The sequence below is a fragment of the Barbus barbus genome, assembly GCF_936440315.1.
Source record: "Barbus barbus genome assembly, chromosome: 15".
NCBI lineage: Eukaryota > Metazoa > Chordata > Actinopteri > Cypriniformes > Cyprinidae > Barbus > Barbus barbus.
The window spans coordinates 13,915,123-13,940,041 of NC_136743.1; the positions used below are offsets into that span (position 1 = coordinate 13,915,123).

The window sequence follows — 24,919 nt, forward strand, 5'->3', positions numbered from 1 at the left end:
TATAGTGTGCAGCAGTATATGAGATGCAATGGAAGGGGATTTCTAAACATCATGGAAATTCAAAAGCTGTATCTTATAATATGCATTATAGTTGAATCAAAGCATTACTGGTCAGGCTTTTTATGAAAAGCAATCAGTTTTTACATTATGTACTGGTATAAGATCAACTTGCATTACCTTAAGTCAGTATCAACTGTAGCTGCACTCACGTGCTGAAATGAAATCCAACAATAAACATGTGCAACATCAGATGCTCTTAATAAATTGCTATATTTTACAAATTTGAAAACATGATATTTGGCACAATGAATTAAAATGTACAATACTTGAAAAATGCATGAACTGTTATGCATAGAAAAACAACAAAACAGAAAGCCTTAATACATGTAATAATATACTCAAAATATTAACACAGTATTTACACTACACAAGTTTGGAATAATTAAGATTTTTTTATGTTTATGAAGAAAGCCTCTTATTCTCAACAAGGCTGCATTTATTTGATCAAAATACCATAAAACTATCATATTAGAATGATTTCTCAATGATTTCAGCTGCTGAATATTCAGCATTACTATCAAATTAATTAAGTTAAATTTCAAAATATATCAAAACAGAAAAACAGTTACTTTAAATGTAATAATGTCACAATATTACTGTATTTCTGCTGAAATAAATGCAGCCTTAGTGAGCAGAATAAACCTTTTTCAAAAACATTATTTTTAATTATTTAAAACGTTTGCCCGGTATTATACCAATATATTCTACAATAAATATTAATAGAATGACTAAAAATTTGGATGTCTGTGTATCGTTTTGGCCACCTGTAAAATAAAAATCCAGAAATATACACATTTATTCTGAACTCTAAAACGTATTTACAATCTAAATACATCAGCTGTAAATCTGTATGGATTTCCTAATGCCCTCAGAACATGCTTCCTCTGTTCAGCAGTTTTAATTTAGTCATAAAGACAAAGTACACGAAAGATACCACAGTGAAAATGTTCTTTAGTATGTACAGCACAGGCGTAATGTAACCGAAAACAGCCACCAGGCATATACGCACCACCAGGAAGGGCAAATCTTGGGAGAGAACTCTTGATGAAGCCAGCAAAGGACTGTCTGGAGTTATAACAACACGCAGGATGGACAGATAAGCCAGTATGTATATGGGAAACACCCATGCTGAGTAATACACCGAATCAGTCCCAGCCACCCTCACCATTTCCACGGTGTCAAACCAAAACATGAAGGTGGCCACAAAGAGGTCATGCCGAGGGTCTCGAATCCAGACGAAGTGAAACGGACCCGAGTAAGAATGAGAGGAGTAGAGATATGCCGTGCGAGAGGTGCCGCCTTCATCTGCATCCCTCCAACGTCCTGATAGTGTCCCATTCCTGACCGGCGACCTTGAAGACGCGTCGACGTCCCGTCCGTTAGCCTGCAGCTGTCCGGAAACTGATGTCACCTGCTCCAAGTGAGTCAACACCGGGCCTGGCATCTCAAAATCCAACTCTAATCCGCTTGCTTTTTTAAAAAGAGGATAAAAATAGAGCACAACTTAGACAGATAATTTAATTGGACAAATTTATCGGCGGTTATCTCTTACCCTGTCCTGTCAGGCGGAGAGGGCGAATTTTCTCCACTATGTCCACACAAATGAGGGAGAACAAGACCAGAGAGACGGGGAGCTCAGTGAAGCGGTCATACTTAACGCCAGCATCAACTTGAACCTGCACAACCATAAATAGACCAGAGGGTTGCTGAGAGAACAAAGAGTCATGAGCAAAAAGCCTTTTATCATCCTCAAGAGAAAACTGTAGTGAAAGACTGAAAGTGGAAGCAGTTTTGGATGTATCACCAAAAACCAACTACACTGTTCATTTAAAACAGCTGGACCAATGTGAAGATTCATATCTTCACCAGTCAAAAACCGTGAGAACCCTTTTCAAAACTGGTAATACATTGACAGTTGGCTGTGATACAGATCTATTCACATTCCACAGTCTATTATACCCCATCTTTGGGTTAATAGTAAACCTGCTGGTTTGCCGTGAGTTACTGAGTTCCTTGGAGAGAATGTTTACGAAAAGTTTCTGATGTCTTGATGAGCCCTACGTTTTTTTATTACAGATTTTATTGTGGATGTCATTCTGAAAGTAAGACTACAAATGATCAGTATATGGTATAAATACATTCAAATGGATACATATTCAAAATGTTCTAAAAGAGTGTGAAGTGCCATAAGGGAACCTTTTTTTTAGTTTATTCTGAAAAATTATACTCTAGGTGTCTGGAAACCATCACCAGCTTTAATGAACCCAATGAAATCAATGTGTTTCAAACTTGAAAACCCTCTACACTCATAAAAAAAGGGATAAAAAACACAGTGTTGCCAGTGATGACACAGTGATGCCATGGAACCACTTTTGGTTCTATAAAAGTTAATGTGAAGAACATTTTAAAAATCTAAACAATCTCTTTTTTTTCCACTATAAAGAATCTTTTGTGCAATGGAGAAGTTCCATGGATGGAAAAGGTTATTCATGGAACCATAGATGCCAATAAACAACATTTATTTTTAAGCGTGTACAGTAAATAACGGTTCTTGGTAGTAATATAGATTTTAATAATCATGAAGTGCTCAGTCATATGGTAGTTTCCTAGTGAGACGGAATAATGCGTTACCTTTGAGCTGGCTATGATTATAGCAAAGCATGGTAAAGTGCTGAGGATCACGTATGCAAGTGTAACAGGTCTCCTGCAGAAGAAATAAGGGTGTTTTCATTGAGGAACATGATTTGCATCACAAACTAAGAAACAAAGTTTAAAAATTAAGAGCAAAATTTCATATCAAATGGATTTATATTGCAACTTGTGTTTATAGTTAGTTGATTTTTTAATTTCTAGACATTTCTTTAGTGGCATGCTTTAATTAATCTGAAAATATTTGAGTATTTTCTCATATAGTTCTTCCAGAGTTATATGGAACGATTTACACTGAACAAGTAAAGGCAAAGAGGTGACTCTGAACGGAGTACATTTGCACTACTATGAAAATTCAAACTAACATTTTAATGCTGAATAATGAGAGTTCATGGATCAGCTACCCTTATAAAACAGTGGCAGTGTAGAGAACGGTTTAGTACTCACCAGTTGGTCACTTCTGAGAAGAGCTGTGTCTTTAGGATGAAGTACTTCAAAGGAACCCACACAAACAGGGTTACAGACGCCACATAGGCCACCGAGGCGGCCACCACCAGCCAGTAGGCAGTGACACTAGACTTCACATTATGAATGACAGAAGCAAAGTGCTCCATTACTACAAACACAGGAATACAGAGACATGCGAACTGCAGAAGCTCATAAAGGATGAGTTTGACAGTCTTTCCAGATAGCATCTTGACAGTATGAGTTTTCAGTAAATTCCTCTACGAGTGAGCCATCACTGAATGCATCTCTCACAGAACTTAATGACTGAGTGCTCTGGACTCTGTACACTGCTGCTGCTTACACTGCATTCTTACAGGTGCTCTTTTACTGCCACAGTAATGAAGCAGTCACAATTCTTTTTTTTATGGTGTCATGGAAGCAAAAAGTGCCAGTAGCAAACTGAAACATAACAGTCATAATGACATGCACTGCAATGTCACCACATCAAGAACATGTATTAATGGTGTTTTTAGCACAAAACAGGAAAACGTAAGTTATTTTATTTTTCATGCCTTATAGTATTAGTATATAGTAAAAAAAAAAAAAAAAAAAATCGGTATCTTTATTTTTTAGCCAGACTCCCTTATAACAAGATACATGTATTAAATCAACATAGTATTTTTGTTTGTATGTGTGTGCACGTTTTTTCCCAACAAATTGCAAGATGTACACTACCATTCAAAAGTTAGGAGTCTGTATGATTTTTCATCTTTGAAATAAGTTTGTTATGGTCAACAAAGCTGAATTTATTTGATTAAAAACTCATTAAAACAGTAAAATTGCCAAATGTAATAATTTAAATAAATTGTTTTCTATTTTAATATATATATATATATATATATATATATATATATATATATATATATATATATAGTTTATTCCTCTTATGACAGATGAGTTTTAAGTAGCTATGCTCTAGTCTTCAGTGTCACATGATCCTTTAAAAATATTTCTAATATGCTGATTTGATGCTCAAAAAACATTTCTTCATCTATTATCAATGTTGAAAACAGCTGTGCTGCTTAACTTATTTTATATAGAAATAGTTTTTTTTTCAATTCTGTGAAAAAGTTAAAAAGAACAGCATTTATTGAAAATGTTTTTTTTTGTGTGTGGTAATGTAAAATATAAACTGTCATCTTTGATTAATTTAATGCATCCCTGCTCATAAAAGTACTGATTTCTTAAAAAAACAAACAAAAAAAAACATTCTGACCACAAACACTTGACTGGTAGCGTATATTATTTTGAAGTGGATAATAAATTCTTCTTTTCAATAAAATGTATTTATTATTAAAACTATTATTTTGCTGTTGTTATTAATAACAACCAATTACCAAGTTTAATATGTCTTGTTAAATTTGCACACCTGCAGCATAACAAGAGCTTATTTAACCGATAAACCATCAATAATCCAACTAAACCGTCTCTACCAGAGCAAAGTGATGCATAAACATGAGACACAATGTGTCATGTACATTTGGCCTAGTTTTATTGTGAATACTAATAATTAAGATGATTAAAATAGTGCATACAAACAACGGGGTACATAGAACTGATACACACCAAAAACAGTCATTTCCCTGTGGATAAGGTTGACATAAGGATTATCATCTCCGTGTGCAAATGCTTAGGTGGTACATTAGAACTGGCCCGTGGTCCCAATTTCCCAAAATGTTCTCTATGAAACGTCAACAACTACTCTGATAACACGAGCTATACAGAGACAGAGAAGTGGGGTACTGCCTTGGTTCAGAGTAGGAGATGTAAATGAACGGATGGAGTCTGCTCTCTTTAGTGTCAGTCTCAGCCCTTGCCAGGACTTACGAAAATAAGAGGTTAGTTCAATCATCCCACACGCTACAGATCATTTACACACTAGCATTAATTCCCAGGAGATACGGAGAGTTTGAAAAAATTAAATCCAAGCCAAGTATTTCTGTCGCTTATTTTGAAACAGTTATGGAAAAGAGTTCGAGTGCAGGGTTAATGCCATGGTGGTTCTTCTTCGAGGGCGGAGTTAACGTATGTTTTAAGTGGACACATCTGAAATAAGGGTAATGACAAGGGTAAATTAAAAGTGCATGATGTGGAGTAGCATTACTCCTCAATTTCCCATGTGCCCTTTCTACAGAAGAAGCAGCTGCTTTGAACGTTACGCTCTAAAGACAGAAGTGAGCTCTCGTATATACACATCTGCACACAGGCAGAATATTACATCCTTCTATTAAAGTACTGTCCATTAAAACAGCAAAACGACAATCAAAATATAAATAAAATGCACTAAAAAACATCTGATCTTAACACTGAAAACTGAGCTTAAAGACATTGGGGTGATGGGTCACTGTCAAGACAATGGCAGTGTTTCGCAACATGGTTCTGGAGGAGAGGCGAGATGACTTGAGGGCCTAAACACGCTCTCTCTCCGACACACACACACACACACATATAGTGATGAGAAATTAAAATGACGACGTAACCTCCCCTTCAGGAACTGTTGTGAAAAAACACTGGATTATCGGGACCTACATTGGTACGGAAACGTATGTACAACACAAGCATGCTGTGTGTTTTCCTGTAAGAAACATCCAGTTAATTATTACTATAATGACGCTGCCAAATAAACCGTATAACTTAGTGTTCCTCATCACCTTCCACAAGATGTTCTTATAAAAGAGACCAAAGAAGTATAAGATGGATCAGAACCACTCTGTGAGAACACCACTGGTTAGTAGTCAACAATCGGCACATCCTGTCTTCATCAGAATCAGTGTTTGTTTGTAGTGTCTTAAAGAAAAGGATGAGATATCTTTCTGTGAGCTGAATGTTCCTTGTTTCTGACTGTAAGTGTGTGTGTGTGTTTGTATGAGTCTCTAGGGATCCTATAAGAGGGCTTTCTCAGGGTAATGGGTCTGTTGGCTCTCGGTGGAGGGTATGGTGTAGCCGGGGGTCTGTCTCATGGCCGCTGGAGCCTGGTAGGACTGGACATCAGCTGGAGGCATGCTGCCAGGGGTCGGGCTGTAGACTGGAGGCTGGCCCATGTACATATGGACATCACTGAGAAACAGATCAAATAATAAAAAATCTATTTATTTAAATTTAATTATACAAATATCATAATTATCATCATCACCACTACCAGTAATGCATTAATAATAATAATAGGTTATTGTTAAATAAATAATACAGCCTTGTTTGTATTATTTTAATTTGAATAATAATATTAATATTATTAAATATTTTATCTAATCATACAAACATTATTATTAATGTATTATAAAAATAGCTTCTTATTTTTATGGCTAATTTAATTAACTCGTTATATTATTAATATCAACAAAAATATGTAATTATACTTAGGGCTGGGCGATATGGCCCAAAAAATTATCACGATAATTTTTTTCATATCAGTCGATATCGATAATTATCACAATAAATGTAAAATCTTTATTTTTTTCAAGTTTAAAGCCAGATTTTTGCTCCAAAGTGAAAGTTGTAGAAACCAGACCATTAATTTTCCTTAACAAAATAAATATCTAAATAGAAAAATGTATTTCTTAGTTTCTGCATGTTCTAATTAGTGATAGTGTTTCAAATCAAGAAACAGGTTTGGGTTGCCAGATAATATTAATAATAATAATAATAATAATAATATCACTTTTTTTGTCTCCTTAGAAATGCACATTTGATAGTAGCTTGAGTTAGGATGCAGAGGTAAAGTTTTGTTCATTATCAAAATCAGTAACATCTGTAAAAATTGTGGCAAGTGTTTTTTTTTAAGCATTGGTCTCCCACAGTAGCATACATTTAAATGATGATAAACACAATTAAAACCACATATAGCACCTCAATACCATGGTAAAAATATAACTATATGGTTTTTAGGTAACCTATTTGTATGAAAAACAGTAGTCTAAAAACATTCAGTATAAATGCACACATGCTATAGCTTAATCACAAATACCTACTATAATTATATACCATTACTCCTGTAATAAAATTCAGTGTGAATAGCCCACATTTCTGCCACAATGGTGCAGTGAGTGTTACTACAGTAAATCCATGGTAAATGATGGCAATGTGTAGATTGAAAAGCCTTCTGACTGTCTCGTTGCACACAATGTTACTCAGAATCAGAATCAGAATGAGCTTTATTGGCCAAGTATGTTTACACATACAAGGAATTTGTTGTAGTGACAGAAGTTCCACAGTGCAACAGAAAGACGGCGGACAGGACACCGATAATAAAATAATAATAATATCCAAATAGGCAAATGTACAAAGCAGCAAAAACACAATATATAATATAGACAACTATGTATGTACAGGTCAAGTATGTCCAAGTATGTACTCCTGTTTGGCTTTAAACTTTAAACTACCACAGAGTCATTTGTGTTCTTCGTTGAATTCAAGCGCTTCACACTGGATCTCACAGTTTAATGCTCGCGTGACTGAGTAAACGCATCTGATTAGTAAACTCTCTAGTGAGCTTACGCCACGCGGCAGTTTGAACTTTGATCCGAGCTTTTGGCGCATAAACATTATATCGAACATTTATCGAACTCTTCATATCGTTTTATCGAGGAAAATTATATTGCGATAGTTATTGTTATCGAATTATCGCCCAGCCCTAATTATACTAAAACATTAATATTATGGCATCAATACAGCTTTTTTATTTTTTATTATTTTAAATGTAAAAACAATAACATATAATACTAAATTATTATTAAATATACAAAATAAACGTAATAATAATAATAATAATAATAATATTATTAATGCATTTCTTAATTTATTTAATAATAATAATAATAATGATGATAACAACAACATTATTATTATTATTATGGAATTTATATAACTTGTATGATTTATTATTATTAAATATTTTATCTAATTATACAAAAATAATATGGCATCAATACAGCTTTTTAAATTTTATTTTAAATGTAATAATGACATAAAAATAAATAATTATTATTAAATATACAAAATAATAAACTTAATATTATTAAGGCATTGCTAATATTTAAAAAATGATTTAATAAAAACAACATTTTTATTAAGGAATTGATATAACTTGTTTGATTTATTATTATTATTAAATATTTATATAATTATACAAAAATATTATGGCGTCAAAAGATTTTTGTATTATTTTAAATGTAATAATAATTACAATAATTAATTATTAAATTTTTTTATAAAATATACAAACTAAAACTTAACAACAACAACATTATTATTATTTTTAAGGAATTTATATAACTTTTATTATTATTATCATTCTCATCAATATTATCATTATCAGTTAACTGATACAACTTGTTTTATTTATTATTACCAATAAATTTAAGTAATGAATTGCTTATAATAAATTATTATATTTTTACTAATTCATTGATATAGCTTTTTTTAATAATAATAATAAAACTGATAATAAAAATCAGGCTAATTTTTTTTAAAATACTAAAATTATTGTATTAGTGTAATATAGTTAAGTGTGATTACCTGGGAGCCTGCTGCCCGCCCATTGGTGTTCCTGTTTGGTTCATTGCAGAGAGCTGCTCCATTGGAACATTGTATCCTGGTACTGCTGTGCTGCCCAATGCATACTGCCCTCCAGTGGACTGGCCAGGGTACACCTGAAAAAATAACAGAGACCTACCCTAATATATCACTACACAAAACAATAAAAAATAAACCGCTATAATAGAAATTTAAATCATATATAGCAAACTAACAACATACACACTTTGATCACTTTGAGTTTCACCTGTTGGGAAGCGTTAGGGGTCTGCTGCATGTAGTATTGCTGACTCTGTAGTTTGGCATACATAGTGTATACTGGGTCTTCATTCATTAGCTTAGCATAGAGAGACAGCCCTTCCATGACCTTCACGTTCAGATCGGACAGCTCCGAATGTTTCCTGAAAACAAACATGGCAGATTTATTACACATGAGATCTATGGGGAATGACGTGTGCATTTTTCTCATTGGATTTCATTCACTAAAAATAATTGGAGGTTAGTTTACAGGCTTTGCTAGATATATGGAAGGATGGATTTGCATTAAATTAGATTTTAGATGGGACTTTTTGAATACCTGTCAATATCCTCCAACTTCTGATCAATGAGAGGACCCATCTGGTTGCAACCAGCTAATTGGGAGAAGAGGAACAACTATGAATCAATGTTTTCAACACAGAACCAACATACAGATACGGTTTTAGACTAACCCTCCAACTGCAGGAGTTCACAGGTGTCTGACTGGTCATCCGTTGGATCTGCACTCTGGATCATCTGAAGCAGCTGGTCCATTTTCTCCTGCAGAACATTGAAAAGACATTACAAACTAGACTGCATGACACTTCAATGAGAGCTGCAACGACTAATTCTAACACAGTTCTCCACCGAGAGCATCTGATGTCTTTGAAGGGAAAACGTGAATAGTGGATCATTAATTTCACTATGCAATTTCATGTGCTTTGTAGTTGTAAGGGGTATGTATAAGAAATACAGTGCCTTATACTGTGAGAAATATGCAGCCTCACCTCATCGATGTAGACAGGCTCTGGCTCCGGTTCAATCGTCTCTACCTGGACGTCTTCACTGAACTGCACGGTCTTCTTCTCTGTTTTCACTAAGGAAAGAAAAATATTAAAGATGACAATGTAATGTAATAAGCAGAGAACAGAAACCCAAAAGGATATTGTTATGATAATGCACACTGGGCTACAAAAGTCTGAGACCACATTGAAAATATGGGATTGAATCGTGGAAATGAACAAAAACTGATATTTGGAAGGTTTTCAAAACAAGGACTGTGATATTGGTCATGTGAATTCCTTTGTATAGATGGTCAAATGTTCTTCCAAAGAAGCTCTAGATGCTCTTTGGTTCATTCTCCAATCATGCTGGCATGATTGCTTGGCATGATAAAGCAACAAAAAAAAAATGACATGTAAAATATTAAAATTGATCTTATATGGAAAATCATAAGAAGAATTCAGATAATTTTGAAAAAATAAAATAAATCGAATTCAAAATAACTTCTATTTTATATATTTTAAAATGTAATTTATTCCTGTGATGGAAAAGCTACATTTTCAACAGTCATTACTGCCGTCTTAAGTGTCACATGATCCTTCAGAAATCAATCCAAAATGCTGATTTACTACTCAAGTTACATTTCTTATTATTACCATGTTTGAAAAAACAACAAAAAAGTAAAAAAAAAAAAAAAAAATATTTGAATGGAATGGTAAAGTGAAAAGAGAAAAACTATTAGAAAATGTTGTGAAACAGGAAGAGACTTTGAGGGGCTGCAGACTATCAGGCGGAAAAGAGTAGATGTGACAACTTTACTTACTCATCTCAGGCTCTGCTGTCAGGTCTGCTGTCACAAAGTTTGACGGAAAAAGCCCAACACCCTGATACGTCTCACCCTTCCACCAGTTAGGGTCACTGTGAGAGAAGAGATGCTTAAGCCACCTCCCAATAATTGCCATTTTAAAAAAAAAGAAAAAAGAAATGAAACTCTTTGGCTGTGTTTGGAATCATTCACTCAATCTCTACACAGTGCTGAATGTCTACTAACCACCTCAAACTACTTCTGTTTCATAGTCATGTGCTAGTAGCTTAGCAACCAAAATCAGCTGAATTGATTAAACTGACCAAAGTGCAAACAAGCCTTCCAAACAGAACAAAAATGACCAATGTGTAGTGAATATCATATGAAGGGAATGATTTCAAATAGCCTGTGAGTGAAATTCATTGTGACCATCAATGAACAGAACCAGACTCACCTGTCATCCAGGATGGTGATGATCTCGCCTGATTTAAAGGTGAGCTCGTTGTCCTCGGCTGCCTCAAAGTCATAGATGGCCCTGACCTTTCTGCCGTCAGCCTTGTGAGATGTGAGGAGGCTGCTGGTGCTCGGGTAGAGGCCAGACATAGAGACCTGAGGCTGCTGCTGGTGCCGCTGGTCCTTCAAAGACAGTTCGATCGCTGAGAAAGAGAGAGAGAGAGATTACCTCTTTCATCAAGACAATTCATTGTATACCTCAGGATTACAGATTTGCACCCACCTTTAGCAAGGTCTTCTTCTTCTTTCTTGTTTGTTGATGTTGCAGGGTCTTTAGCAACTAATGCAGGACTGGCTTTAGCTTGTTCTGCTGCCTGAACAAATAAAGTTAAACAACTCATTACTTAATATCATACACATTTTCTCCTTATAAAGGTTAAGGCTCATTCACACAAAGTCTGACAAAACAGAACAAACAGGGTAACATATAATCAACACTCAACATACTGTATTCTACACTGTCTGCATATAATATAAAATAATTATTGACAGAAGTCATATGCTAAAAGCATTTATTTAATCAAAAATACAGTAAAAACAGTAATATTATGAAATATATTTTAAAATGACACTTGTCTATTTAAATATATTTTATATTATTATTATTATTTTATTATGAAATTTATTCATCTACTTTTGATTAATATTTTTGTGGAAACCAAGATATATTTTTTTATAATTCTTTATGAGAACAATGCTCAAACTAACAGCATTTATTTGAAATATAAATATATGTTTTAAAACAAATGTTTTTACTGTCACTTTTGATCAATTTAATGCATCTTTGCTGAATAAAAGCATACATTTGTATTTATTATTCCTATGAAAAAATGAATATACTCTAAGAAAAAAAAACCTTACTGACCCCAAACCTCTGAACGGTAGTGTGTGTGTATGCATGTATGCGTATATACATATATATATATATATACACATATACACACACACACCCGTGTGACCCTGGACCACAAAACATCATACATAAGTGTCAATTTTTCGAAATTGAGATTTATACATCATCTGAAAGCTGAATAAATAAGCTTTCCATTGATGTCTGGTTTGTTAGGATATGACAATATTTGGCAGAGATACAACTATTTCAAATTCTGTAATCTGAGGGTGCAAAAAAATCTAAATACTGAGAAAATTGCCTTTAAAGCGGTGCAAATGAAGTTCTTAGCAATGCATATTACTAATCAAAAATTAAGTATTTATGGTAGGAAATTTACTAAATATCTTCATGGAACATGATCTTTACTTAATATCCTAATGACTTTTGGCATAAAAGAAAAATGGATCATTTTGACCCATACAATGTATTTTTGGCTATTGCTACAAATATACCCCAGCGACTTAAGACTGGCTTTGTGGTCCAGGGTCACATATATATATATATATATATATATTATATACAGTGCCTATAAAGTCTTCATACCCCTTAATTTTTTCCGCGTTTTGTGGAAAGCCTTGTTCAGCCTTGTTAAACTGCTTTGAATTACTTTTTTTCCACATTAATCTACACTCCATATACCATAATGACAAAGCAAAAACAGAATTGTCACAACTTCATAAATTAATAAAAAAAATATAAAACATACTGATATAAGTACATGGCATAAGTCTTCATACCCTTAACTCAGTACTTAGCTGAAGCACCTTTACAGCCTCAAGTCTTTTTGGGTATGATATGACAAGCTTTGCATATCAGAATTTGGCAATTATCTGCCAATTCCATCTCCTCATCTCTTCACGTCTAAAGCTCTGTCAGGTTGGATGGGGGCAGATGCACATTTTCCGGTTTCTCCAGAAATATTTGGCTGTGGCTGGGCCACTCAAGGACATTCACAGAGTTGTCTATAAGCCACTCTTGCTGTGTGCTTAGGGTCATTGTCCTGTTGTAAGTAGAACCTTAGTGCCAAGTGTGTTTTCATGTGTCTTCACTGAGGAGAGGATTGCATCTGGCCACACCAGCATAAAGCACAGATTGGTGGAGTGTTGCAGTGATGTTTGTCCTTCTGTAGGTTTCTCCTATCTCCACATATGATCATGGAGTTCAACTAGAGTGACCATCAGGTTCTTGATCACCAGTCTAGACAAGGCCCTTCTCCATCAATTGCTCAGTTTGGCCAGGAGGCTAGCTCAAGGAAGAATCCTGGTTGTTCCAAACTTCTTCCATTAAGGGTAATGGAGACTAGATGCTTCTGTGAAACTTCAATGCAGCAGAATTTTTCTCTGAACTCTTCCCCAGATGTGCGGTTTGATGCAATCCTGTCTCTGAGCTCCACAGGCAGTTTGTTTGAGCTCAGGGCTTGGTTTTTGCTCTGATATGCATTTTCAGCAGTTATACCTTTTATTAAAACGCGTGTGCCTTTCCAAATCATACCCATTCAATTGAATTTGCCACAGGATAACTCCACTCGAAGTGCAGTAACATCTAAAAGCAATATGAATGCTCCAGAGCTAAGTTTCAACTGTCCCAGATAAGGGTATGATTACTTATTCAATGGAATCGTTTAAGGTTTTTATTTTTAATAAATTTGCAAAGATGTTAAAAACCTGTTTTTTGCTTTGCCATTTTGAGTGTAGATTGAAGTGGGAAAAAAAAGTAATTTAAAGCAGTTTAAAATAAGGCAGCAACATTACAAAATGTGAAAAAAATTAAGGGGTATGAAGACTTTTTAGAGGCACTGTATATATATATATATATATATATATATATACACACACACACACACACAGTATTTCACAGAAGTGAGTACACCCCTCACATTTTTGTAAATTATTTTATATCTTTTCATGTGACAACACTGAAGAAATGACACTTTGCTCCAATGTAAAGTAGTGAGTGTACAGCTTGTATAACAGTGTAAATTTGCTGTCCCCTCAAAATAACTCAACACACAGCCATTAATGTCTAAACCGCTGGCCACAAAAGTGAGTACACCCCTAAGTGAAAATGTCCAAATTGGGCCCAAAGTGTCAATATTTTGTGTGGCTACCATTATTTTCCAGCACTGCCTTAACCCTCTTGGGCATGGAGTTCACCAGAGCTTCACAGGTTGCCACTGGAGTCCTCTTACACTCTTCCATGACGACATCACGGAGCTGATGGATGTTAGAGACCTTGCGCTCCTCCACCTTCCATTTGAGGATGCCCCACAAATGCTCAATAGGGTTTAGGTCTGGAGACATGCTTGGCCAGTCCATCACTTTTACCCTCAGCTTCTTTAGCAAGGCAGTGGTCGTCTTGGTGGTGTGTTTGGGGTAGTTATGTTGGAATACAACCCTGTGGCCCAGTCTCTGCTTCAGTATGTCACAGTACATGTTGGCATTCATGGTTCCCTCAATGAACTGTAGCTCCCCAGTACTCATGCAGCCCCAGACCATGACACTCCCACCACCATGCTTGACTGTAGGCAAGACACACTTGTCTTTGTACTCCTCACCTGGTTGCCGCCACACACGCTTGACACCATCTGAACCAAATAAGTTTATCTTGGTCTCATCAGACCACAGGACATGGTTCCAGTAATCCATGTCCTTAGTCTGCTTGTCTTCAGCAAACTGTTTGCAGGCTTTCTTGTGCATCATCTTTAGAAGAGGCTTCCTTCTGGGACGACAGCCATGCAGACCAATTTGATGCAGTGTGCGGCATATAGTCTGAGCACTGACAGGCTGACCCCCCCACCCCTTCAACCTCTGCAGCAATGCTGGCAGCACTCATACGTCTTATTTCCCAAACACAACCTCTGGATATGACGCTGAGCGCATGCACTCAACTTCTTTGGTCGACCATGGTGAGGCCTGTTCTGAGTGGAACCTGTCCTGTTAAATCGCTGTATGGTCTTGGCCACCGTGCTGCTGCTCAGTTTCAGGGTCTTGGCAATCTTCTTATAGCCTACGCCATCTTTATGTAGAGCAACAATTCTTTTTTTCAGATCCTCAGAGAATTCTTTGCCATGAGGTGCCATGTTGAACTTCCAGTGACCAGTATGAGAGAATGAGAGCGATAACACCAAATTTAACACACCTGCTCCCCATTCACACCTGAAACCTTGTAACACTAACGAGTCACATGACACCAGGGAGAGAAAATGGCTAATTGGGCCCAATTTGGACATTTTCACTTAGGGGTGTACTCACTTTTGTGGCCAGCAGTTTAGACATTAATGGCTGTGTGTTGAGTTATTTTGAGGGGACAGCAAATTTACACTGTTATACAAGCTGTACACTCCTACTTCAGTGTTGTCGCATGAAAAGATATAAAATTTACAAAAATGTGAGGGGTGTACTCACTTCTGTGAGATACTGTGTGTGTGTATATATATATATATATATATATATATATATATAGTGCCCTCCATAAGTATTGGAACAGTAAAGACAAAATTGCTCTGTTGGCTGTGGAGTCAAGACATTTGCAAATATGATTAAAAGATGAATATGAAACAAAACTATAGAATGTCACATTTTATTATTTGTATTTCAACACACACATTTTACCAAATAAAAAGAACAGCACTTTTAATGTTCATCCTACTACTAGATGTGAGCATATGTATTGGGACAGTTAAATTTAAGGCAGACGTAAAAGATTAAAAGCTATTATTTAGTTGCAGATCCCTTGCACACAATCACAGCAGTGAGTCTGCAACCCATAGACATCACCAGACTCTTGGTCTTATCCTTTGAAATGTTTTTCCCAGCCTTTAATGCACCCAATTCCAACTGTTGCTTGTTTTGGGGAGTTTCTGCCTTTAGTATCCTCTTCAGCTGGTGAAATTCATGTTCAATCGGATTTAAATCTGGAGATTGATTTTGGCAATCTAAGACTTTTCAATTCTTTGCCCTTATAAACTCCTTGACTGAATTGGCAGGGTGTTTTGGGTCATTGTCCTGATGCAATACGAAGCACTTCCCAATGAATCTGGTGCCATTTTCTTGAATATTGGTAGCCAAGATGGTTTTGTACCCTTCCAAATTCATTCTGCTAGAGTCATCATACATTAAGTCATCAGTAAAGTTTCTATATCATGCTTTACAGATGAGGCTGTATGCTTAGGATCATTTGCAGTTCCCTTTTTTTCTCCACATTTTTGCTTTCCTATCACCTAGATAAAGGTTCATCTTTGTCTCATCGGTCCATCGACGCAGTTCCAAAACTCTTCTGGCTCACCTTTGTGCTGTTTTGAAAACTCTAATCTTGCCTTTCTATTTTTGGTGCTGGTCAGAGATTTGCATCTTGCTGTAGTCTCTGTAATTCTGTGTCAAAGTCTCCAGCGGACAGTAGATTGTCAGAGCATCACCCCAGCTTTCTGGAGGTTGTTGGTGATTTTACAGACACATTTTAGGGTTCATTTTCACAGCTTTTATGATTTGTCATCAACTGCTATTGTTTTCCTCAGTCGATCAGGTCATTGTTGCTGGTGGTGTCCAAACTCTATTTTTCCCATGCCCTTTGTTTTTGCTATAGCTCTAATTGACTTCCTCTTTTCTTTTAGTATCCAAATTGCTTGCTTTTCTCTCAAAGTCGTCTTCATCCTGGTTTGTGTGTGTTGTCATCGAATGTAAGATTCAGAATGCAGAAGCAATGGATATAACTGATATGACACATTCCCTGCTTTTCATATCTGAAGAATTAATGCAACAGGACACAGCTGATCACTTAGAAAGACCTGTGAGGCAACTGTTCCAATTCTTATGCTCACATCAGATAGAGGGATGAAAGTCTAAAAGTGCTGATCTACTTAGCTGGTAAAACATCTGTGTTGAAACACCCAATAATAAAATGTGACAATTTGTAGTTGTCTCATATTCATCTTTTATTCATATGTACAGATTTCTTAACTCCACGGCAAACCGGGCAATTTTGTCTTTACTGTTCCAATACTTTTGGAGGGCACTGTATATATATGTGTGTGTGTGTGTATATGTGTATTTCTGACTCAATGTGAGGGAGTTAGATTGCTTTCATTTGAAAATTTCTTTAAAGGTCCCATGACATGCTGTTTTTTGGATGCTTTTATATAGGCCTAAGTGGTCCCTAGTACTGTATCTGAAGTCTCGTTCCCGAAATTCAGCCTTGGTGCAGAATTTCAGCCACTATGAGCCAGTCCCACAATGAGCTTTCCTTAGGACGTGCCGTTTCTGTAGCTTTAAATGCTAATGAGGAGGAGAGAGGCGGGGCAAGGTGGAGGGTGGATGTGTGTGTGGCCTGTAGCTTGCGGCCACGGTACCATGCGCTAATGTTGACAGTGGATGTATCACAATGGCTCGTAGACACGCAGACGTTCAAGCTTTTCAGTTTGACCTAGAATCTGATGCGGATGGAGAAGCATCAGATGAAGAAGTTGCAACTCAGCGGCTACAGCAGGACGTCTCCGAATGGTTAGTTTAAAATATTGTGTCTGGATAAAGTCTATGTGTTTCCCACACATAGACTTTACCTGGGCGGGCCGCAACAATATCCACCGCCTGCTGCCATTAGCTCCCGTGTCTCACACACACAAGCGCGAGTTTAGAACAATATTTAGTAACTTTCAGACCCTTTTGGTTGCTTTTTTCCCCATAACGGGTACATACTAACAAACCTAGCGACTTGCCTGCCTCCAGTACTGCCCCGCGAGCGCGAGGTCTGACTCTGCCGGCACAGTGTCACCTCTCTCTGCGTCTTTTCTGAGCAGCGAGCGGCAGAGAAGCAGCGCTTTCAGTTTGCCTTAAAGCAGCAGACTCATCAATAAATCATTTACAAAACAGCGTTTCCAAGCACTTGTCGCTTACTGAGTGTTTGGACTTTTAAATATGAACATAATTTGTCTGTTAATATTTATATAATATTAACAGTTTATTACTCAGACGCAAAACAGTAAAATAGCCAAAACCACTGCATATAGTCGCTTTTTAGTGCAAGTTAGATGTATATTGATTTTATCAGACAATGTTGCGATTATAAATCAGGATTTAAGGAGTATAGGGAGAGTGATTCAGGGTTAACGTATTATTAATGGGTCGTGTTTACTATTTATACTTGTTTTATGTATGACAACAGAAAATATGTAAATGTGAACAGCTTTATTGGGCATTCGGGTTGTATTACAGTATAGGGCTGGGTATTGTGACCAATTCTTCGATTCGATTCTTATTTTTATGGTTTCGATTCGATTTGATTTCGATTAGCTATCAATATTTCATTTAAAATGTTAGTTTTGCAGACATGGGATCCATAGTTTGATATAAATGCTGGTAACTGAAACTCTCCTACTTAAGTTTATTACTGAAATACACATCTACATTAATAATAGGGTGCACACAGTTGTTTTTTTTAGTGGAGCAATTCGAAAGATGGTGACACCTTCAGGACGAGAGGTGAATATTCATATCCTCTTACGTGAAGCACGCGCATTAAGAATCGATTCGGGGATTTCCCGAATCGATATGGTTGCGTTAAACTGAAGATCGATTAAAATCGGAGAATCGATATTTTTTACCCAGCCCTATTACAGTATGTGACAGTTCAGAGTAGAACAGATCTGAAGTGCCAAAAAACAATGCTTTGCTCGTTTGCAAGCCATGATGTCTCTCGAGGAAAAAAAAAATATTGTGCTCGCCTCGCACGGTCGTAGCTCATTTTCTCATGGGCGGGCAAAGCAGAGAAAGGGGAGGTAACCTTTCCCCGTATGACGACATAAAGGGAAGATTCCAGATTGGGCCATCTGAGCTTTCATTTTCTCAAAGGCGAAGCAGGATACCCAAGGCTCGGTTTACACCTGTCGCCATTTCTAGCCACTGGGGGACCATAGGCAGGCTAGGGGAACTCATATTAATGTTAAAAAACCTCATAAAGTGAAATTTTCATGCCATGGGACCTTTAATATCATGTTGTGCAAGTTTTATGTTCTAAAGACTGTGATTTGGCCTTTAAACTGAAACTGCACTCCTGACACACATTTAATTACATACTTATATAAATTACTACGGCATTTTACAGAATCCAGTGAACAGGCAGATCTGTGCAGTGAGGAGCTGGATTAGGCTGTTCACCTGAGAGCCCACGGCAGGGAAGATGACACCCTGTTCTCTGAGGTTCTTGATCATGGCTGATATGAGGCTGAGCTGGGGGTCATTACGGAAATCCTCAGCCCATTCCACCATCAGAGCCTTCAGCTTCTCACACACTTTTGGGTGACCCTTGAGAAAAAAAGACAAAACATCAGTCTTTTGCTGCTGGACTAAACAATTTAAGCATGCAGTATTTCTACAAACAAAATGAAAAACATACCTTATTTAGCACGTTGCTAACTTCACTGGCAAATTCCCTGGAGCAAACCTCTAAATGGAATATTTTTCCACAGTTTGACACACACGCACCTAGTAGCTATGGAGGAGAAAACACTCATTTGATTCTTGATAGCTCATTAATGGCTTCTGATGTTTGCATACTTGAGATTGAAGCATGCATTCTCATCCAGCAGAAGGCATTAAGAATCATTTGACTTACCGTCAATGCTTGCATGGCAACATGCGGATCCTTGTGATTCACTCTCCTCATTATAGATCGCAGACATTCTTTAGGCCTTCAGAGGACAAGAAATTACTTTTAATCTTTTATACACCCATTAATCTAAAAGACACTCTTCCAGAATGAAAAAAAAATCCAGAATGCTCATTCACTAACCCTGTGCGAGACTGTCCAATCTTGTCACAAATGTCCAAAATGAGGCCCCAGTCCTCAGCTGTGTTCATCTCACTTGTCGCTTTCTCTGCAAAAGAATAGTTACTCAAGTGTTTATCACTCATGATAAAAGTTTCCTGTGATTTTCACAGATTCAGTGGCATAACATTCATTTGCAAATTAATGAATGTGTATCTGTGAAAGGCCACAGGCTCTGTTACACCTAATTATAGAAACCAGAGTCAGAAATTAGCCAGTGACTAAGAAAGAAAAAAAAAAAAGCCACCGAAATGCGCAAAAAAATAAAAAGCCCAGATATTCAAAATGTGAGTGCAAAAATAGCCCCAGGTTATACGGTAATAATAATGAGTTATAAAAATGGGTTATAATTCAGATATATCTATACAATTTAGGGTTGGCAAAACTATTTTCATGTTTTTGAAAGTCTCATAATCATCAAGGCTGAATTTATGCATTTAACAAAATTACAGAAACAAACAAAAACATTTCAGTTTTGTGCTCATGAAACATTTCTTATTATCAATAATAAAAGTGCTGTTTAATATTTTGTGGGAACTGTGATACAAAGTGATATTTGAAATACAAATCATTTGTAACATTATAAGTCTTTACTGTCATTTTCAATCAATTTAATTCATCCTTCTTGAATAAAACTATTAATAAAAAAAAAATAAAAAGAAATCTTACTGACCCCAAACTTTTGAATGGTAGTGTATATGCCAGATCTGTGTTTCCATTACATTTAAGAATGTGTCTTTGTTTAGAAACCTCTATGTTAATTTATTCAACCAGAATGTTAATCATGCCACAATATTTTGTTATGAATCTCTATTTACAGCAACTGTTATTATTTTACTTTGATGTGGATTCAATTTGATAATCAACAGCCAAAATTGTTTAAACCCCCATGAAAATCCATTCCAGCCCAGACAGAAAATATTTCCCACAACAAAAGTTAATTTATGACAGAACAATAACCCCGTTTACAGAAGGTTAACCAATGACATACATTTGTTGTGAGATTCTGTTTGTCAATCTAGCAAGCTGTCAAATAGAGGACAGAGGTCACCCAAAACATAAACACACTGGTGGTGTTCAGTATCAGTGATCTAGTACAGAAACACCCCTACAAAACATTTACAATGAACAAAACCGGCCAGGAGACTTATTCTACACAGAAAATTCATCATGTCATCAGGCCAGCTCAAACAATGCCATCTGCAGCTACTGTACATCACAATCTGACATTCCCCACATCACAATGATTTAATCTGCAAAGCCTGAACATATTCAGATAAACTCATATGTGAATGTGCAAAAATAGCCCTATAGGTAAATTTCATGTACTTCCTAAAATGCGTGCATTTGTATTCTAACTGATTTGGTCTCGTACTGTATCGTGTATCTTGTCAGTGTGTGCACTTGCTTGGCCATTTGTAGTTGATAAACAGGAAAGTGGGTTCAAGCGCCAGCAGAAGGCAGTGTAATGAAGTGGTCTTTAAGAGAAGCAGTCTATCAGCGGAAGTTTAAAATCAGCTCGTAAGTGTATTTACTTGTCTCAGTGTTTAGCGCATTTGCCGTTGCTAGGAAACGCTTATTTTGTTTACTAGGATGAGAGTTGCTGAAATCGCGTTTGGTCTCGTACTGTATCGTGTATCTTGTCAGTGTGTGCACTTGCTTGGCCATTTGTAGTTGATAAACAGGAAAGTGGGTTCAAGCGCCAGCAGAAGGCAGTGTAATGAAGTGGTCTTTAAGAGAAGCAGTCTATCAGCGGAAGTTTAAAATCAGCTCGTAAGTGTATTTACTTGTCTCAGTGTTTAGCGCATTTGCCGTTGCTAGGAAACGCTTATTTTGTTTACTAGGATGAGAGTTGCTGAAATCGCGTTTGGTCTCGTACTGTATCGTGTATCTTGTCAGTGTGTGCACTTGCTTGGCCATTTGTAGTTGATAAACAGGAAAGTGGGTTCAAGCGCCAGCAGAAGGCAGTGTAATGAAGTGGTCTTTAAGAGAAGCAGTCTATCAGCGGAAGTTTAAAATCAGCTCGTAAGTGTATTTACTTGTCTCAGTGTTTAGCGCATTTGCCGTTGCTAGGAAACGCTTATTTTGTTTACTAGGATGAGAGTTGCTGAAATCGCGTTTGGTCTCGTACTGTATCGTGTATCTTGTCAGTGTGTGCACTTGCTTGGCCATTTGTAGTTGATAAACAGGAAAGTGGGTCCAGCTGAATTGAAATGATCATTTGTTGGTTTGGTATAATAAAGGTTATTATACCGCGGCAGCGGTCGCGGCAGTCGTCGTGTGAAGCCCTCTTAGTGTGAAGACCAAAGAGTGTAAAGACCATCGACTCTACCGTGCGACTCCACCGGGCAGGGACACCGGCAAGGGATAGTAGTAGCTTTTTATTTAATTTTTTCATTGATATGTTTATTATTGAAATGTTGTTGTTATATGCATGTGTTAATTTTATTTAATTTCTTTATTTTCTTAAATATGTGGGTAGATAGTATTTATAGAGTTGTAACTTTTTAGTTTTAGTTACTTTTTCTTATTTGTAAGTCGCTTTGGACAAAAGCGTCTGCTAAATGACAAAAGTAAAAAAGTAAAGAGTGTAAAGACCATCGACTCTACCGTGCGACTCCACCGGGCAGGGACACCGGCAAGGGATAGTAGTAGCTTTTTATTTAATTTTTTCATTGATATGTTTATTATTGAAATGTTGTTGTTATATGCATGTGTTAATTTTATTTAATTTCTTTATTTTCTTAAATATGTGGGTAGATAGTATTTATAGAGTTGTAACTTTTTAGTTTTAGTTACTTTTTCTTATTTGTAAGTCGCTTTGGACAAAAGCGTCTGCTAAATGACAAAAGTAAAAAAGTAAAGAGTGTAAAGACCATCGACTCTACCGTGCGACTCCACCGGGCAGGGACACCGGCAAGGGATAGTAGTAGCTTTTTATTTAATTTTTTCATTGATATGTTTATTATTGAAATGTTGTTGTTATATGCATGTGTTAATTTTATTTAATTTCTTTATTTTCTTAAATATGTGGGTAGATAGTATTTATAGAGTTGTAACTTTTTAGTTTTAGTTACTTTTTCTTATTTGTAAGTCGCTTTGGACAAAAGCGTCTGCTAAATGACAAAAGTAAAAAAGTAAAGAGTGTAAAGACCATCGACTCTACCGTGCGACTCCACCGGGCAGGGACACCGGCAAGGGATAGTAGTAGCTTTTTATTTAATTTTTTCATTGATATGTTTATTATTGAAATGTTGTTGTTATATGCATGTGTTAATTTTATTTAATTTCTTTATTTTCTTAAATATGTGGGTAGATAGTATTTATAGAGTTGTAACTTTTTAGTTTTAGTTACTTTTTCTTATTTGTAAGTCGCTTTGGACAAAAGCGTCTGCTAAATGACAAAAGTAAAAAAGTAAAGAGTGTAAAGACCATCGACTCTACCGTGCGACTCCACCGGGCAGGGACACCGGCAAGGGATAGTAGTAGCTTTTTATTTAATTTTTTCATTGATATGTTTATTATTGAAATGTTGTTGTTATATGCATGTGTTAATTTTATTTAATTTCTTTATTTTCTTAAATATGTGGGTAGATAGTATTTATAGAGTTGTAACTTTTTAGTTTTAGTTACTTTTTCTTATTTGTAAGTCGCTTTGGACAAAAGCGTCTGCTAAATGACAAAAGTAAAAAAGTAAAGAGTGTAAAGACCATCGACTCTACCGTGCGACTCCACCGGGCAGGGACACCGGCAAGGGATAGTAGTAGCTTTTTATTTAATTTTTTCATTGATATGTTTATTATTGAAATGTTGTTGTTATATGCATGTGTTAATTTTATTTAATTTCTTTATTTTCTTAAATATGTGGGTAGATAGTATTTATAGAGTTGTAACTTTTTAGTTTTAGTTACTTTTTCTTATTTGTAAGTCGCTTTGGACAAAAGCGTCTGCTAAATGACAAAAGTAAAGTAAAAGTAACTGCACTGGCTGTTTGCCCCAGCAACACTATTATCAGCAGACTCATAAGTCATAATACAATAATGATATAGACAACACAACACTGTAATCTTAATAAAGGCCTATTATAAAGGATGCAGTCATGCAGTTGGAATATCATCAGTCAGCAAAACAAACACGGCTCTTAATATATAAAAGGAACAGCTGGAGACATTTGCAGAGTCACCGTGTGAACCGTTAGCTCCGGTGCGAACGCTTCAGGTCGAGGATGAATTAACGTTAAACCATTAAAGACCGAGAAGGCTCAAATCATCTGAAGTGGACTGCAAAGCGTCTGTTTTTACTCAATAGTGCGCTGTCAGTGCCATACAAATAAAGAAAATGAGATTTTGCTCGCTAACAGTCAGTCACAGCTTCTTTAGCTACAAACTTGGCTAGCCATCAGGCTAATAACATGTTAAGCTCTCTAGAGCCGAGGAACTGTTGTCATTAAAGCCAACGTTAAAAGTTTCTGGTTAAAACCACTAATGGGAATTATTTAATCAATGGAATGCCATTGCGAAATTCCCATAAACAGTTATAGTGATATCGAAAAGAAACAAAAAGCCGGTGGGTTGCCATGAACAACAATAGACACAGATGAGCTCCCGTTAGCTCGCCTGCTAACTGCATGTCATCTCAAACTTACCAACATCTTGATCAAAGGGATTTGACGCGAAGAGAGGCATGGCCGAGATATACACGCGACGAAATCTAAGCTCGATCCTCTCCCTGTCAGCACTTGGTTAAAAGTGAATTAATAAACATAATAAAATAGAAACTACACTTAATGTTGCTGATGGGATCCCCTCCTCAGTCACTTACTCGCAGCCCTACAGCGGTGCATTCTGGGTAACAGAGCTATTTGCTGGAGTGTGCAGACTGTGCACATACCACACAGTTAAAACACACAAACAGCTGGGCATATCCAAATAAATATGAGCGGGATGTGAACGAGATGTTTGTTATTCGACACTGGAATCTCTTAATCGGATAATGAAAAAGACGACTCTAACCGTGTCTCAAACGGAAGGCTGCATCCTCCGGAGGTCGCATTTGTAGGCTGCATACGTCATAAAGAAGATCTTATTTTAGAATATTAACAGTTATTAATTAATATGGTTTTG

The 24,919-nt window shown here is 36.3% G+C and overlaps 2 protein-coding genes across 5 annotated transcripts; both read right to left on the reverse strand.

Annotated features, from left to right (window-relative positions):
• Nucleotides 1-928: 928 nt before the first annotated feature.
• On the reverse strand, nt 929-3,404 carry LOC306881252 (transmembrane protein 236-like; the record flags this gene model as incomplete). Its single annotated transcript, XM_079435257.1, has 4 exons — nt 929-1,530; nt 1,613-1,736; nt 2,692-2,764; nt 3,157-3,404. 4 exons carry the CDS (start codon nt 3,402-3,404, stop codon nt 929-931), a joined length of 1,047 nt encoding a protein of 348 aa, XP_079291383.1.
• Nucleotides 3,405-4,685: 1,281 nt separating this feature from the next.
• Nucleotides 4,686-24,848, reverse strand: LOC306881111 (signal transducing adapter molecule 1-like; the record flags this gene model as incomplete). 4 transcript variants are annotated; one of them, XM_079435023.1, is made up of 14 exons in its annotated part: nt 4,686-6,273; nt 8,731-8,864; nt 8,996-9,149; nt 9,326-9,380; nt 9,459-9,546; nt 9,774-9,862; nt 10,592-10,686; nt 11,028-11,229; nt 11,310-11,400; nt 19,127-19,273; nt 19,365-19,460; nt 19,584-19,659; nt 19,761-19,845; nt 24,809-24,848. In XM_079435023.1, the coding sequence occupies 14 exons, from the start codon at nt 24,846-24,848 to the stop codon at nt 6,099-6,101; spliced, it is 1,527 nt and encodes a 508-aa protein (XP_079291149.1). In that variant the 3' UTR covers nt 4,686-6,098. The 4 variants fall into 4 exon arrangements, with proteins under 4 accessions (XP_079291149.1, XP_079291148.1, XP_079291150.1 ...); XM_079435022.1 differs by having other exon boundaries at nt 4,688-6,273; nt 24,442-24,836; XM_079435024.1 differs by having other exon boundaries at nt 4,688-6,273; nt 8,731-8,883; nt 24,442-24,836.
• Nucleotides 24,849-24,919: the final 71 nt, after the last annotated feature.